Source organism: Aphelocoma coerulescens, chromosome 1A, assembly GCF_041296385.1.
Source record: "Aphelocoma coerulescens isolate FSJ_1873_10779 chromosome 1A, UR_Acoe_1.0, whole genome shotgun sequence".
NCBI classification, from domain to species: Eukaryota; Metazoa; Chordata; class Aves; order Passeriformes; family Corvidae; genus Aphelocoma; species Aphelocoma coerulescens.
This window is the reverse complement of record NC_091014.1, coordinates 79,147,619-79,162,865: the sequence shown is the minus strand read 5'-3', so window position 1 is coordinate 79,162,865 and position 15,247 is coordinate 79,147,619. Positions and strand designations below refer to the sequence as shown.

Genomic DNA, 15,247 nt, shown 5'->3' with positions numbered 1-15,247 from the left:
ATTTTTAAGGGCAGAATTAAAAAAACCTAAATTTAAAAAAAAATGTTCTTTTCCTGCAAAGTATGTTCCCATACTTAAAAGTAGAATAGGACTTGCATTTTCCTGTGTAATCATTAATCTTGCCATTTTGAAATAGGTATCTAGATAGCATTTTGGAATTGGAATAGATAAAACTTTGGAATTGTCACAGAACCTGTAAAATACATACATGTGAATGAAGTGTTTTTTTCTTGAACCCTTTTCTTACAGGCTCATGAGGCAACCCTGGAGGCAAGGGCCAGTCCAGAGCTGAGTGACCGCATGCAGCAGCTGGAAAGAGAGGTAACACGGTATCGGGAAGAGTCTGGCAAGGCTCAGGCTGAAGTGGATCGTCTTCTGGAGATCTTGAAAGAGATGGAAAATGAGAAGAATGATAAGGATAAGAAGATAGCAGAACTGGAAAGGTGAGGATGGTATAAGGTTAGAAGAGGAGCAAAAGAGCTGATTAATGTTAGAGATAAGTAATTTTTCTTTTCTTAAAAACCTCAGAGTTCCTGTTTTGGGAAAGTCTGTTTAGAGTTCTTCTATCTTTGGTCCTTTATTGTGCTACGTTGTAAGGAAGAGGGTGTTTTACCATGTGCTTTCCTTACCTGGCTGCTCAAAACCAGGCCTGGTATAGGTAGAACTGGAAGGCTAAATAGAGCTGTAAGGGAATGGAGAGGGTAGGAAAAGCTGCTGACATTTTGGTGTGTTTGTAAAACAGTTTGTTGTTTTGATACAATAAACTCCTCGAGCCTGGCTCTCACAAAAACAAATAAGAAAAATTATTTTTAAGAACTTGTGATACTAGTTACTCAGATTCTTCTGATAATTGACCTCATAACTCTTTCTAGTGTTAGGGACACAGGTAAACTTGGGTCCAAGTGAAGCCTGATGAGCAGATTTGCTTTTGTCCAAGCAAAACTCGATTCAGCACTTTACAGCATTTTTCATCTTTCTCTTGGAGCCAGGAGGCTCAGATTTTTTTTTCAAGGTTATAATGTCCTAAACAAAAATGACAATTTATTATGGTTTAATGACATTTGTGTCACAATTATAAGTAGTAGATCTTGGGAAAGACCTGAGTTAGAGTGTATTCTGTCATTTTGTCATCTTACAGTGGGCCAAGAGCGAACTTCTGGGCAGTAATACCTGTTTGGGGTTTTTTGTTTACTTTACCATTCCCAATGAAAATTCACTAACTTGGAGCAGCAAAATGGAAATTTGATCATTCCCATTTGCCTAGTGCCAGAATAGTCTTTCTAGTTTCTGTCTTTTCACTATTTAACTACTCTAAAATTTAGTGTCAGGAAGATTAAGGCAGCTAAATAGAGGACATTTCAGGCTCTGCATTCAGTGGTTATTTTTCATGGCTTGCTGATTGTCAAATTATGGCCTCTTCTGAATGATTTGAAAAATTCTTTTCTAAGGAGTCCATTCCCTTTTCCTTGAAATGCACAGAGCTCTGGAACAGTTCAGCTTGCCAGCTGTTTCTTCTCTCTCTGTGACTGTAAGCAACATCCTGTTAGTTTTCTTTAAGTTGTTTTATTTAACCAAAATTCTTCGTACCTATGGCATAAGCTCAAACACCCAAAAGTGAGGATATGTTATTTTTAAGTGTCTTCCCTTTTTTCCTAATTGATGCATTGTTGAGCCCTTCGGTACATGATGTAATCAGCAGAACATTCAGGCAATAGGTTGATATTGTTGAATGAGTATAGACATGAAAAAGCTACAAGTCATTTGGCTGTGTGATTTTTTCAGTCCTGTTGGGGTCCCCATCTCAGGTGTGACATTCACCATGTCATTCTCTTCAGGGCAGGCAAGTTGACCAGGGATCAGGTACAAGCAGAGAAAGATAGAAGAAAGACTAGGGGGAAGAAATGTGTTCATAGTTCCTAATTATTTTTTCTTAGTGGAGAAGTAACTACTGTTTAGGAAAAGGAAGTCAGAAATATGAATTATTCCTCAGCCTAATTCCTAGAGAGATTGAAACGGCAGGAAAAGAATTTTCTTACATATGCTTTTAATGAAAGCTGATTTTTTTATTTACATTAGCATTCAGAAATTAATCACAATTTGACTTGCAGCATCAAACTGAATAGACACAAGTGGCCTATAAACAAAGTTGATAATCTGCAAAGGAAAAACAAGAATGAAGAGAAATTAAAATGGGTCTCCTCTTTTATAGATATAAGCAATTTCACCATCTTCAAAGAGTTAGAAATCAAGCTTTTTCTTCGAAAAGAAGAAAAGAGATCTGCAAAGCAGTTATTGTTTGTCATGTTACATGTTAGTTTCTTGCTGTTTCAGCCACAGACCAAAGTCTTACTATGAAAGCATAAAACCCCCAAATGACCAGACATCATTCCATAACAATTTGGTAAATACTTTGACTATTCAGTTTTATCCATTCCTTCTTATCACCTGTTCTTCAGTCTTACAAAAAAACAGAGTGGTCCTCTTCTCTTTTTAACTTATCTTTTCTACCACTACTGAGATAAGACAGAATATGTTTTCTCTTATTTCTAGTAATTAGAATAGGCATTTTGACTCTGTAAAAGAAAAGACTGCTTTTGTCATCGTGTGACTGCCAGCAGGCTGAGCAAAGCAAGACGGGGAGGGAAAAAAATCTAAGAATATTCATGTTCTATAACCACTATAAGTGGAAATAGAAAAGGTCTTCCCCACCTAGAGATCTCATCTGGATATTGTTAGTGTGGTGAATTAGCAAAGTATCAACACCTGAAATGATTTTTCAGGTGGCACTGTAATATAATCACAGCACTGGAGCAAGAGATAGAAAGTTCCAGATACTTTATAGTGAGGTTTTGATTAGTAGTTTCTCTTTTTCTGAATAATTGTCAGAATTTCTATTTGACCTTAGTTGTTTTCAACTGCTCCCCCAAACCGCTCCCCCAAACCACTATTCCCTGGAAGCTTGCTTCCTTCTTGTGAGTTTTTGCATAAAGCAGAGATTTTATCACACCTATTTAATGTATAGGTTGGTCCTGCTTTTATCTACAAGGCTTGTTTATAAAATATTCTTTCATGGCTGAAGTTATATATCCAGGCATGTTACATGCATGTTTTAGAGCTAGAAGAGTTTTGGTTTCCAGGAAAAAATGAGATAATTTTGCTTTTTAAAAGTCTTTCCTAAACTGTGGTCCATGCAGAGCGAGCTAGAAATTATCTTGACTTCTAATGCTTCTACAGCTGATCAAACTCTGCTGTGCAAAGAACCTTAGTGCCTGCAGAAGCAATTGTCAGCAAGCTGAACAGAAAATATTGCTGTGCCTATCAGAAACAGTCAGTATTCCACGTGGAGCAAGATGAAAAGAAATAAGTCACATTCAGAGAATAACTGTACTAAAAAAAAATGGGATTTTTCAAAAGAGAGAGTCTCTCTTCCCTGCAGTTTTCCCTTTTGCTAGTTCTGTGTGACAACTAGACCACACATTGTTAGGGAGAGAGAAATGGTGTCACAGTTTCATCCACAGAAGGGATGCATCGCCTGTTAGGGAGGTGTGCATAGAGGAGCAGAGAGAAGTAGGGAGGGGAAGATGAAATCAAAAGCAGGAAACTGTTCTCTTAAGCCTTTTCAGTGCAGGCAAAGCTGCCTTGTGTTTAAGTTAACATAAAGAGGGAAATGCTTCCACTCTTCAGTAGCTGTTGCAATTACTGAGGGGGAGACGTTGTTTGACAGCAGTGAATGGGACAAAAGATATTAAAAAAGAAGTGTTAAGTATGGTGCATGCTATGCAAAAGTTTGGAAAATATTCTCGAGTCAACACAAGGTTGAATGCATGAGCTCATTGGTATATATTCTTTGTGGGGAGGATTTTGCTTTTTCTTATGGGAAGGTGGGCCCTAAGTTCACATTCCTTCTTGGGTGAACAGCCCTGTAAGTTTTGTTTCTGTTCCCTATTGTGGTGGTGTACAGGGTTTTGTAGCTGTCTGGTTATTCACTTCTTTGTAACTAACTGTTTGCTTTTTGTATTGCCATTCCATAACCTCCTGTCTCTCTGTAACTTTTCATTTTGTGTTCTGTTTCCTTCCTCGCTTTTTTCTTCCCACTTGTCCCGTCCCGCCCCGGTCCCCTGAGTTGTGTTGTTTTGTTTTGTCCGGGGGGTGTTTGTGACTGTGCCTTTCCTCAGAAAGCACGGCTCCCGCAAATTGCACCCTCCCTACCAGGTGTCGGTCCCTGCACCGCAACACGTAGGGGGGTTTGTGTGGGACTTCCTGGGAAAGTGAGTGCCCTACAAGGCTTCTGTTTCCTCCGGGCTGGAATGTCGCCGCTGGCTGCCCGGCTGCTGCTGCTGCTGCTGCTGCTGCTGCTGCTGTTTGGGGCTGCTGCAATTCTGCTTTTTTCCTTAGGTCAAACAGGAACTGCTTATGTCAAATACAAGTTCTGGTTGTGACCACAGTCCAAAGGAGGTTTGCTGCTGTTCTCCCTGATTTAAACCTGACAGAAGCTGTTGCTTTTTAATTCTAATTCTCTTGCTGTGTTTTACCTTTGGTTCTAATCTCTGCTACCAGTTCTGCCTGAACCAGCTAAAACTCAGTGTTCAAGTGTTCTCAAATGTGTCATTGATAGAGGTCAGTATTGACTTATTCTTGAGGTTTATAGTGATGACTATCCTGTAATAAGAAAACAAACAATCAAAAAGTAACGCTCCTTATCTGGGACATGGCCATCACAGCCTTCAGATGGGTAGTTATACACAGATCTGTTTGTGTGCACACACTGTGCAAATAAGAACTGGCTTTATACTTAGAGGTGGCAGTAGGTATATCTGTATATGTTGCTCCAGAAATAAGCATTGAGTGAATATGTATGGAAGTCCTGGTTCCAGTTGCAGGCTTAAAATTGGTTTTCATTTGGCCTGCTGGCATGCTCACTACATAAGATAGGCAGTTCTTGTAAGGACACGGGGTTTGTTTTTTTTTGCCTAAAGGAAACTTTGCTTTGGGAACAAAGGAAGACAGCACTCAGCTGTGGAATACCAGCAGTCCTGTTAAGGACAGCTGGAATTACTGGCTATTTTAAGAAAGAGAATTTGGAGAGTTTTCCTGAAAAGAATTTAAGGATGTCCTTTTCATGAAGAAGCCTTCCAACTTTTGATTTGTAGCAGCCAAAAGGTATACTGCTCATCCTAAATATTTCTTCTCAACAATAAATAAAAGATTAAAAAACATTGGGGGATTTCAAAGGAGTGCTGAAAAATGTGGACAATAGAATGAAGTACCTTATTTTGTCTGTCTTTAAGACAGATACATTTGGTTAGTGTTCTGTGAAGGATAGACGGAGAGAGAAATTAGCTGTATTTTCCATCAACTTTACAGTTTCCTAGAATAGTGTAAAGGAAACTGTACTAGTAAATTATGCCCTAAGCTTAAGTCAACAATTTGAAGCTGAAATACTTACTTCAAACTGCTACTCATATCTTGGAATAATTGTCTTTGGTTTTTAAGTTTGTTGTTTCTGTGAATTTTTAAATAGTTTTTTAGAGAATTCCTAAGCAAGGACCACACCAGTGCATATAAATAATTTAAAGTAAAAGATATGTTGTAATTTAAAGAAATTAAAGAAAGGTGTTTATGAAGTCATAATCGTCACCATTAAAGTTAACCTTGAGAGATAGTATGGCTATAATTCTATATTGTCTTAACTCATTCTAGTCCTCCAAAAATAAAATTGAACTCTGATTCAGGCATTGGAAAACCTGAAACAATTACATATTATTTTAAAATACTTCAGTCCATTTTGTTGCCATAAAACATAAAAGCAAATCAAATATATTTATCTTATGATTGCATGGTATTATTACAAGGCAGAATCTGTTGTTGTTGTGTTTTTCTTCCACTTCCCTCAAAAATCTGTACCTTAAGCAAATATTAGGATTCTAAGGTAAATCGCTCAAAATTTAGCCTATTCCATGATGAAGATTGCCTTATAATTTTAATTCACATCTTATGTGAAGTGATATAATCTTGAACCATATGTGAACAAATTTTTTCCACATGAATGCTGCCTTTTTTGAAGGACACAGCTGAATTCTCCCCCCAAACCCCCGGTTAGTTTGAACCTGTCATGGGAAGTAGCAGCACAATGGTTTAATATTTGGCAAGCAACTGAGGACAGGGTTTTGTAATGGAAAGAAGTGGTCAGGCCGATAATTAGTCCAGCTCCACCTCTGAGCACACGGATCTGTTGAATATTAAGATTTTCATAATTTCCAAGCTAGGAAAGGAAGAAGTAATTTCTTTCTTCTCAGTCTTGCTTTATCTTCATACAAAATCAGCATTACACCTGAAGTCCCATATCAAGTTTCACAGAGGGAGAACAAAAACCATTTCGTATCAGTATAACATCTTTAAAGAGATAAGAATGAAAGATGCAGGCACATTTGCTTACAGGTATTTAACTTCAGACATTTGAAAGTATGCTGACTTTCAGAGAGCGTCTGCCCTCTAGAAGTCAGCCTTTGTTAAAGTGCCTTAAGATCAATGCTCAGACTCACTAACTGCTTTTGAAACCTACATTTAAGGAAAGAAAAGAGACACAGAGACACTGCCAGTAATTGCAAATCCATCTGCAGAGAGCACCAGATAAAAACCCCATCACAGTGATTTTATGGTGACTCCTCAATCCATCCTCACCTTTTTCATATAATGGGATATCCTTTTTCGATTTGTTCTTTATTTAGGTGTCCTTCATTTCCCATTCTTTCCCTCTTCCTGTGTTTGGGAGAAACCGAAACTTTGTGATATTGCAGAAACAAACTGTTCTGAAATACAAGGTTGAAGAACCCCAATTAGTCCATGGTGAGAGGTCAGGGCTGGTGCAGGCTTTGGCTGAATGAGCTCGCTGTGTATCCCCTCATTGAACCACCTAAACCTGGCATTATGTCCGTGTTCAAGCAGGCAGGACTGACACTGTTAAACGGAGTGATTCATTTCCATGGAACTGAGTACAGACCAACTCCTTTGTTACATTCAGCAGTGGGCTGAAAGCATGGTTTGTCTGCTAATCTAAGACTAAGGATCTGACGTTGGATCCTCCAGGAAGGACCCTGCACTACAGAAATACCAGTAACAAGAAGCACTGATTGTGAACTTTTTTGAAGGCTTGTTTTCCTGCCACATTCTCCTTAGTGCTGAAGTCCTGCTTGTTTTTATCACTAAATCAAGGTGGTTTTCAAGCTCTCCCTATCATGCCTGTTATGCCTGTAATGAGTATAGGATTTGTCATTTGCCTTGTATTGTAGCAATGATGGATGTTATTTAGCAGATATCTTCTCATCCAGCTGATAGATCAGTAGAGTGTAAGAACTGTGATATAATTTAAATAATTATAAACGTGAGGAGAAAGAGCATCACGTAAGTAATGAGGCTAGTCTGCATATCAGTTTCATTACCTTCCTTTACTACATCTCTTCAAAAGCTGTTTTGTAGCTTTGTTTCAGTCAATATCTTTGAGCACTATGAGAGTATCCATACTCACAAGCTAGTGCAAAAGGAGTAAAAAATCCCACAAAAACTCTCTTTTATACAAGCAATACAGTGAAAATAAAGGTGTCAGATCCTGACATTATCTTGGAGTACAGAAAAAACAAAAAGAATATACAGTAACTGCCAGTAAGCCAGTGAAATAGTGATTTTAGTGCTCCGTTGTGGCCATGTGTGGCTGGGTTTGTCCTCTTAGATCCACGCATGCATGTGTGCATGGATGCACACACAAACCTTCTGTCTCTGTCTCTCCATCTCTTCCCTATCCCTCTAAATACCAATCTAGAAAAAAGGAAAAGACCAGCCATCATTCTTTTTATCAAGAAAACATGTCAAAAGTGGTAAACATAAATAACCTTTCTGCTTTGACAGACACAAGGAAGACCAAATGCCTATTGTTCCCTGTCAGACTGCTTTGAAGGAATGACAGAGTAATAAATATATATACACAATCATTCACCGTCAAACAAGTGGAATTCAAAGGTTGACTGGAAATCGTTACATAAACTACATCCTAAGTACATCTGAGACAAACGTAGCAGGCTTATTCTGCTCCCTATAATATACAAGCATGTGGAAAAAATTGTAACTGGAATATCCAACAGCTTTCAAAATAGATATTTCTAAATTACAATGCTTAAGCGTTCACATCTCCTTTTTTTGATCTTCACCCAGTGATCAGATTTAAGTCGGCTCTATCTGTAAAATTAACGAGATGGTATTTTAGCAGAAAATGGGTTTCCCTGAGACTGCCAGTTGGCATTACAATTGTCTTGTCTCCCTGTGTGACTGTTGCATCGGAGTACACAGTTAATGGGGCTGGGCAGGAACGCTGCTGCTGGATCTTGTAAGGAATGCTGCAAGTGTGTGTTCTTGCTCGAAGGGAAAGAGTGCAAACTAAAAATTGTGATTTTGCTCTGTAATGAGCATGTCTCGGTATGTATCTGATCCTGCTTGCTTGGGGCTGCTGCCTGGAGCAGATGCTTGCTGTGCTCCTCTGTTCAATTTCACTGATGTAGCCCATGAACTGAGGCTTCACCTCCAGTCCATGGTAGATCTCCATTTACTTCCTAATGGCTGACAATTTCAGGTGTCTGCCTTGGTTTTAGTTTGAGTGATAACACACTTACAGATTGTGTTTCTAATTTTAGTGTGCTTTCAGACATAGTCCTTATTTTTGTTTGGATAAATATGGTTATTCTAAAAATCCACACTTCTAAAAAATATTTTGTACCTCTGTAATAAAAACTTGGAAAAGGGGCTAGCAATTACACAAAATGTATTTTTCTTTGGAAGAAAGAATTATTCCATAACAAAATGGAGATGTAGCAATAATTATTCTCTGTTTAAAACCCATGCAGCTGGTTAAATAATACTTCTGTAGCACACACAAAATTGCAAGTGACCTCAGCATAGTGTTCTGCATACTGTTTTGCCTTCATCCTGTGCCAGCAAAAGATGCTACCTTTAATAGCAGTTGGAAGAACTGCATGGCTCATTTAAATTTTACTGGGCTGTTCTGAGTTGTAGCCTGTATGTTTTTCACTGTTAAATTGAAGAAATAATATCACATCATTACAACACAACCAGGAATTGCAAAGAATCCCTGAAACACGAAATGAGAAGCCCTAAATTTTTCCTCTTACCTTACTTATTCCCATATTTAACCAAGTGTTTAGTTTCACATTTTTGTTCCCTTTTGTTAAATTTGTTTGTAGTCTTGGATTTCAGTCAGCATTCTTACTTACACATTTTTCTGTATGAATTAACCAAGGCTTTTGGAACATTTAAAGTTACTTCAAGATCAAAGGCTGAGATGTGGTATTTGGCATTTTACAAGTCTCATCTCTCCCCAAATCCCCAAATAATACAGCCTTTACAACAGCTGTCCTTGAAGAGCTTGATTTGAAGAATGTTGGTTCAGAAGCCAAAGAAAAGTACCTTTGCACTACTTAATCTGTTACAGACCAACAACAGCTGCTTGTACAAATTCAATACCCTACACGGTCGATAGTAAAATTTATGCCATAAATAGGGTCTTCAAATTTCATTTACATACCTCCATATACCAAGAGTAATAATAAAGGATATAGCAGTTAGCCTATCCTATAGAAATATTTCTATCCAGCCCATATCCTGCCTTTTTAGAGTGAAATTTTGCCATGGGAAAAGTACAACATATGTTGTAAAAGCCAAATTGCTACTTTGGACAGAAGGACATTTCCTTTGCCTCTCTTCTATTGACTGAAAATCATCAAAATTAAAACCAGATTGAAAAGATGTGTATTTATGGTTCCTTGTTGACTTACCTTGCTGTTATCAGTGAAATTGACAGCAGATGCCTATGAAGGATACTGGAGACATTTGGAAAAAAAAAAAAAGCAATAATGAACCTATGGGACCTCATGTTATACTGGGGACTCCAGCATTTTGTCTTGGTCAGTTCTGTTGTTGAACAATGTTGGAGAGAACTGTCAAAAATATACCTGTTTGGTCATTATTGTTTTTAGATTGCACCTTCTACAGGAGAATTATATGGCAGGAAGAAGAGGCAGCTGCTTTTTATGTTTCTCTTTGGAAGGGGTGACTTCAGTGTCAAAATTAAGACAGATGAGCTTTTAGCTTTGACAAGTCTTCAGGTCTTGAGGACTTTACTCCATGCTTGGGATTTTTCTCCTTTCTCTTTAGTCTGTTTAGACAAGTTGGGATCGTCTGCAGGAAAATTGAGTGTCTTGCTCATGGAGAGAAAATAAGCCCCTAGAAGATGTCATAAAGGAAGACATTAGGTTTCATCTCAGATAGTCAAACTCTGTATTTTCAAAATGCTTATTAGAATTCTGGAAGAAGGGTACTTGCTAATGATGTGATGTAAATCTGGAGTTTTCTTGTAAGATGGCTTATTTTCTTTTTCCAAGAACTGTTACATATTGGAGACTATTTGCTCTACAGAAAGTGCCTCTAATTGAAATGGTGTAATCTAATCTAAAGGTCCTTTTTCTCTTATTTCTTTTTATTTTTATTTTTTATTTTTTTTTTTTAATTAGATGTCTATAAAACATGCAGCTCTGTGTTTGTGAATGATTGTGTGTCTGTGTGTCATTACCTGATTTATATCTGCTTGTTTTGTCCTTTATTCTTGAACTGCTTTATCTCTGGACTCTGTTTTCACAAACTCTAACTCTTTCTCTTTCGCATCTCCTTCCTGGATTTGCTGCTTCCTTCAGCCTCACCTCAAGGTCAGTATTCACTTTAAAAAGGGTGTTTATAAAACTGTCCATTCAGCTAAACTTGAGATCTTACAGAAGATTGCACATCAAATTACATGACTGCAAAATAAAAGATCAGAGATTTGGTTACGCCTGTGTGGGAGGATGGGTTGAATAGGGTGCATGTTTAGAAGGAAAGAATTTATATCAAACCATTGTAAATCAATGCTGCTGTGCACTGGGAAGAAGGGGAAAGCCTAACCAATGAAATTTTTAAAGGGAAAAAAATACAGGAACAGGGAGCTGAAGGAAGACAGTTTAAATATTACTGGTTTTATCGGTTACTTTAAGAAGATAAGAGATTGGCCTTAGCCATGTTCCCTAATACATACACATGCTGTGGAGTGCAAAAGTAGTTCCTTTGAAATACTAGTCATACAAACTTTAACTGCTGGATCTTTATCATTGCATCTGTGTCTGAAACCTTACAGTGATGTTGCAGAACTACTTTTGGTGCAGTTTGAATGTGCTGTGCTGTCAGAAAGAACTGAGGACTGAGGGTTAAATATAAGTGAATTAGGAGGAGGATGAATTTGTTGAAAACACAAAGTGATAAACCACTGAAGAAAGCCTACCAAGAGACAGTATCTTTTGAGTCTTTCAGCCATGGCTCATTTTTCTGTTTTCATATTTTAAAAGCAGGTGCTAACCATAGGTTTTGGGATTTCAGTAGAGTAGCTCAGAGTAAACATCTACGGCCTAAATAATACAAGTAAGAGTACATTATCTAATGACTCTCATTTGCCTTTGAAAGCTCTGAAACTATGTTGGATTTTAGTCTTTGCTGATAAAGTCTGTTTGGTAGAAAGCATCTGTGACTCCTGGAGAGGGAATGATCATAATTGTTTCAGGCAGTCTTTGCCCAGAAAGCCACTACTTAAAGACTAAAATTCTGAGTTATCAACCAACATCTGACTTTGCTGTTCATGATTAGCACTGAAAAATGTGGTGGTGACTGGAATCCCCCGGTGCTGCGATGCTGCTGACGCCTTTAAATTGTGTCAGCGTCGTGACCTTGGTTTGGCACAGGCATTGCACTTGTGGCCCTGCGTGCGTGTTTTTCTTCCTCCCACAAACTGGAAAAAGGTTGGAAGTTCATCATGTTGTTGTCATCCATCAATACCTTCCATATTCAGTGTGTCATACTGGCGTACTTGTAATTACTGGGGAGAGGAGGTCTGGCCTTGAATGACCCCCTTCAGGTCCCAAAAAACACAACTGCCCGGAAGCTTTTTCTGCCCTGTGAGCATTCTCCTCTGAAATAACCACACTGTCTTTTGCTGCACGAGCAGGACTCTGTGGGGCAGTCTGTATTTGCCTGTTGCCACCATGAGTGGAACTTGGTGGGCTTTGCCTGATAAAGTCCTAGATGTTATGGAATCCAGCTGTCAGAGCTGTTTCAACTTTGATCCATATGGCTGTAGGGTTTTATCAATACCTGTGCCTATGCTGGAATTAATGATAAGAGGGAAACAATTTTAGGGTGCTGTTTGGTTCTGGTCTTTCTAAGACCTGTAATTTCTCTTTTCACAAGCAATGTAACCATAACTTTCATTTCTCACATTTAGAGCATATTTCAAAATTTGGCTAGAGAAGATATGGCTGTGATTCGAGGTGACCAAGTGTTAGGATTAGGAACTTGGAAGAGTTTTCTGCTAAGATGTTAAAGAGATTGTCCATTCTGTCCTCATAGTTTCTTAGTTGGTTTATTGATCTTTTTTTTTTGGTATTACTTTTTATCAAATGTTTAAATTATTATGGTTAGTTGCTGAGGTTTTCATTTATTTGTTAAAATAAATCAAGAGTGTAAGGAAATAGGTGGAATGACTGCTCTTGGAACTACAAAATCTCTGCTGGCCAGAAACAAAATAAAAATATTTTCTTCAGGGCAAACAGGAAAATTACAGTGGTTGAAGTACACTAGTTTCTTTCCTAAGCATTTCAGAGTTTGCCTAATTACCATTGACTGTAACATATGAAGAAATAGCTGTTATGTGAAGTTACATTCTACCTTGGAAGCTACTATGGGAGGCATAACTTTATTTTTCTCTGAATGATGTAAAGCAATTTTTTCAGACATCAAAGCAAATGTGTCTCGTGGAAAAGAACTGAATATGTAAAAGATGTGTTAGGTATGTCTGTCTTCTAACAGGAAGAAATACTCTGAATTATTTCTGTTCCCATCAAGAACAGCTTAGCTTACAGTAATCAGTGCAGTACCTCTGAATTCTCTGATCTGTCCATTAAGCTTTCGTCGTCTCTCTCCTGTTGACAAACTCAGTGAATCAGAATAGAACCATGTAATCTGTATCACTGTTGCTGTTGTGACATGTACTTACTGCTGAGAAGTCTTAAGGATCTAGAGTGGATGTCATGCTGATTCATAGTAAATAAAATTGTCTTGGAAAGCATGGGGATTAAAGCAGTTTTCCATAAGAAGTTTTTTTGCTAAGCGTCTCTGCTGATGACAGCTTCACATAAAGAACTCCCCAATGCTGGCTGAGTTCAAGAGTAACAAGCCAAATAACACTATACTGATGTCATTACCTTCAGCAGTGAAAAAAAATTAGAAAAAATACTGTAAAATCATATACTCCAGTTCTTCTAAGCTGTTCTTCTGAATGTGTCACGAAAGTTGAGATAAAGATAAAAAGACTGACATCAAGTGCTCTAGTGAGCAACTGCATGTTTTTCAAGGGAAGAATGAGCTATATTGATAAAGTAAAAGTCAGATTTCCAGCCTCAAACTAGGTAACAAGCAGATTAACTGGACAGGAGCTATCCCACAGGAGGCTTGTCTTCCAGTGTTCTGCTTTCTACTGTCAGATTTTCTGTTAGTTTAGATCGCATAATGAATTGTACTGTCTGTCATATTTTAAAGCAAGTAATCCAGTTCTTAAAAGAAAGTTTTCTAGATTTTTTGCTATACCAAAGAGAATTTGATGCTCCAGGAAGTAATAATGAAATACTGTAAACCTTATTTCCACAAGCAAAGTGGCTTGGTGATTAGATGAGTACAGGCTGTTGGCATGAATCCAGATAAAAGTCTGCTAAGAGTGTCCATGTAAAATTAAATGTCAGCGTAGCAACTCAAGTGTAGCCTTATAAAATCAAAGTAAAAACAAAATACTAACTCTGAGGGGATTATTTCAGTCTTTTTTCCAGAGTCCTAAATATATATTAAACAGAACATGTCTAACCACCGAAGAAATGTTTAAAATGTCATCCTTCTGTAAGAAAATAGCAGATAATATTGCTTAAAAAGTTCAGCAAGTACAGAAAACTGAGAGGGCTATTCAATAATTCTTTAAAAAAAACCCAAAACAAAACAGCAGGGTACTTAAGTGACAGGCACGTAGTCTGTGGTACCTGTGGGCTTTTCACTGTGCTGGAAATACCTTTGCACACTGACTCATGTACTGCACCTCCAGGAAGCCGTGGATCTGAGGACTGACAAAGTGCCAGCACGGTCAGGAGAAATGTCGCTGGAAATGTGGCTGGCCCTTCAGTTTCATACCTTCAGAAGACTCCAGGTCTTCACTCTGCCACAATGTTGGTCATTAACCATGTCAGGAAGTGATAAAAATTTCAAGTGTGTTGAGTCAGCAGTGGTTTTAGCTTAGCAGAGACAGAAACATTGTCTTCAAAGAAGTTTCCATTTAAATTTCCTTGGCTGTCTCCAAAAAATAGCAATCTGTAGTAGTTGTTTTCTATTAAATATATGTTTCCTGTAATTCTACTTAGAACAAAAATGGCTTTGTGGAATTATTTACACTATAAAGTACTCTTCTTTTAAGAACTGTCTGATCCTTGTGAGTGAGGAGAATTAAGGCGTCTTAGAGATGATAGTGGGAAAAGGAAGAAATGAAGGCATCAGGCCTGGTTATGAGGGTTGGGTGGTGATGAGGTCACAAAATAGAACTGTGGTTTTCATTAAAACAAGTCACTGACATAGCCTTTCAAATTTGCTTTAGGTGTAGTGATTATCAGAGCTTTCCCTGTTCAAAGTGGGATCTGTACCTTTTCTTTCAAAAGTCCTCTTTTCTTGCCTCATTTAATTACATCTTAATTAAGCAAAATTATTCCCAGCTGTACATCATCTCAGAATTCTCACTTTGCTGCAGTCTCATATGATCTGATTGATTTCCTACTACCTGCTGAAATTAATTTAACTATGTGAAACAACGAATCGTTCTTCTCTTTGTGTTACTTCTTTGTTTTCAGCACATATAGTCACAAAGTATGCAGGTTTCCCGTGGGATTTTGAACTGAGGTAGCATTAGAAAGACAAGTGACATGGCACTAGGGAGAATTTTTGTGTGTCACTGTATGTTGTGAATTTTGAAGAGGTTTGAATCAAATGCTCTGAGAGAGAAATCCTTCACAATTTTTTCAGATATAACAAAAAGGTGGGGGTTTTACCATATTATTTGAAATATCGAAAGACAATG

The 15,247-nt window shown here is 37.9% G+C and overlaps 1 protein-coding gene across 8 annotated transcripts in view; it reads left to right on the top strand.

Annotated features, from left to right (window-relative positions):
* ERC1 (ELKS/RAB6-interacting/CAST family member 1) overlaps positions 1-15,247 on the top strand; it is a 282,351-nt gene that overhangs the window by 116,693 nt on the left and 150,411 nt on the right. For all 8 annotated transcript variants that reach the window (XM_069003679.1, XM_069003676.1, XM_069003675.1 and 5 more), the window contains one exon: positions 250-443. In XM_069003679.1, the coding sequence (XP_068859780.1) occupies positions 250-443 (194 nt within the window). The remainder of the gene's footprint in view (positions 1-249; positions 444-15,247) is intronic.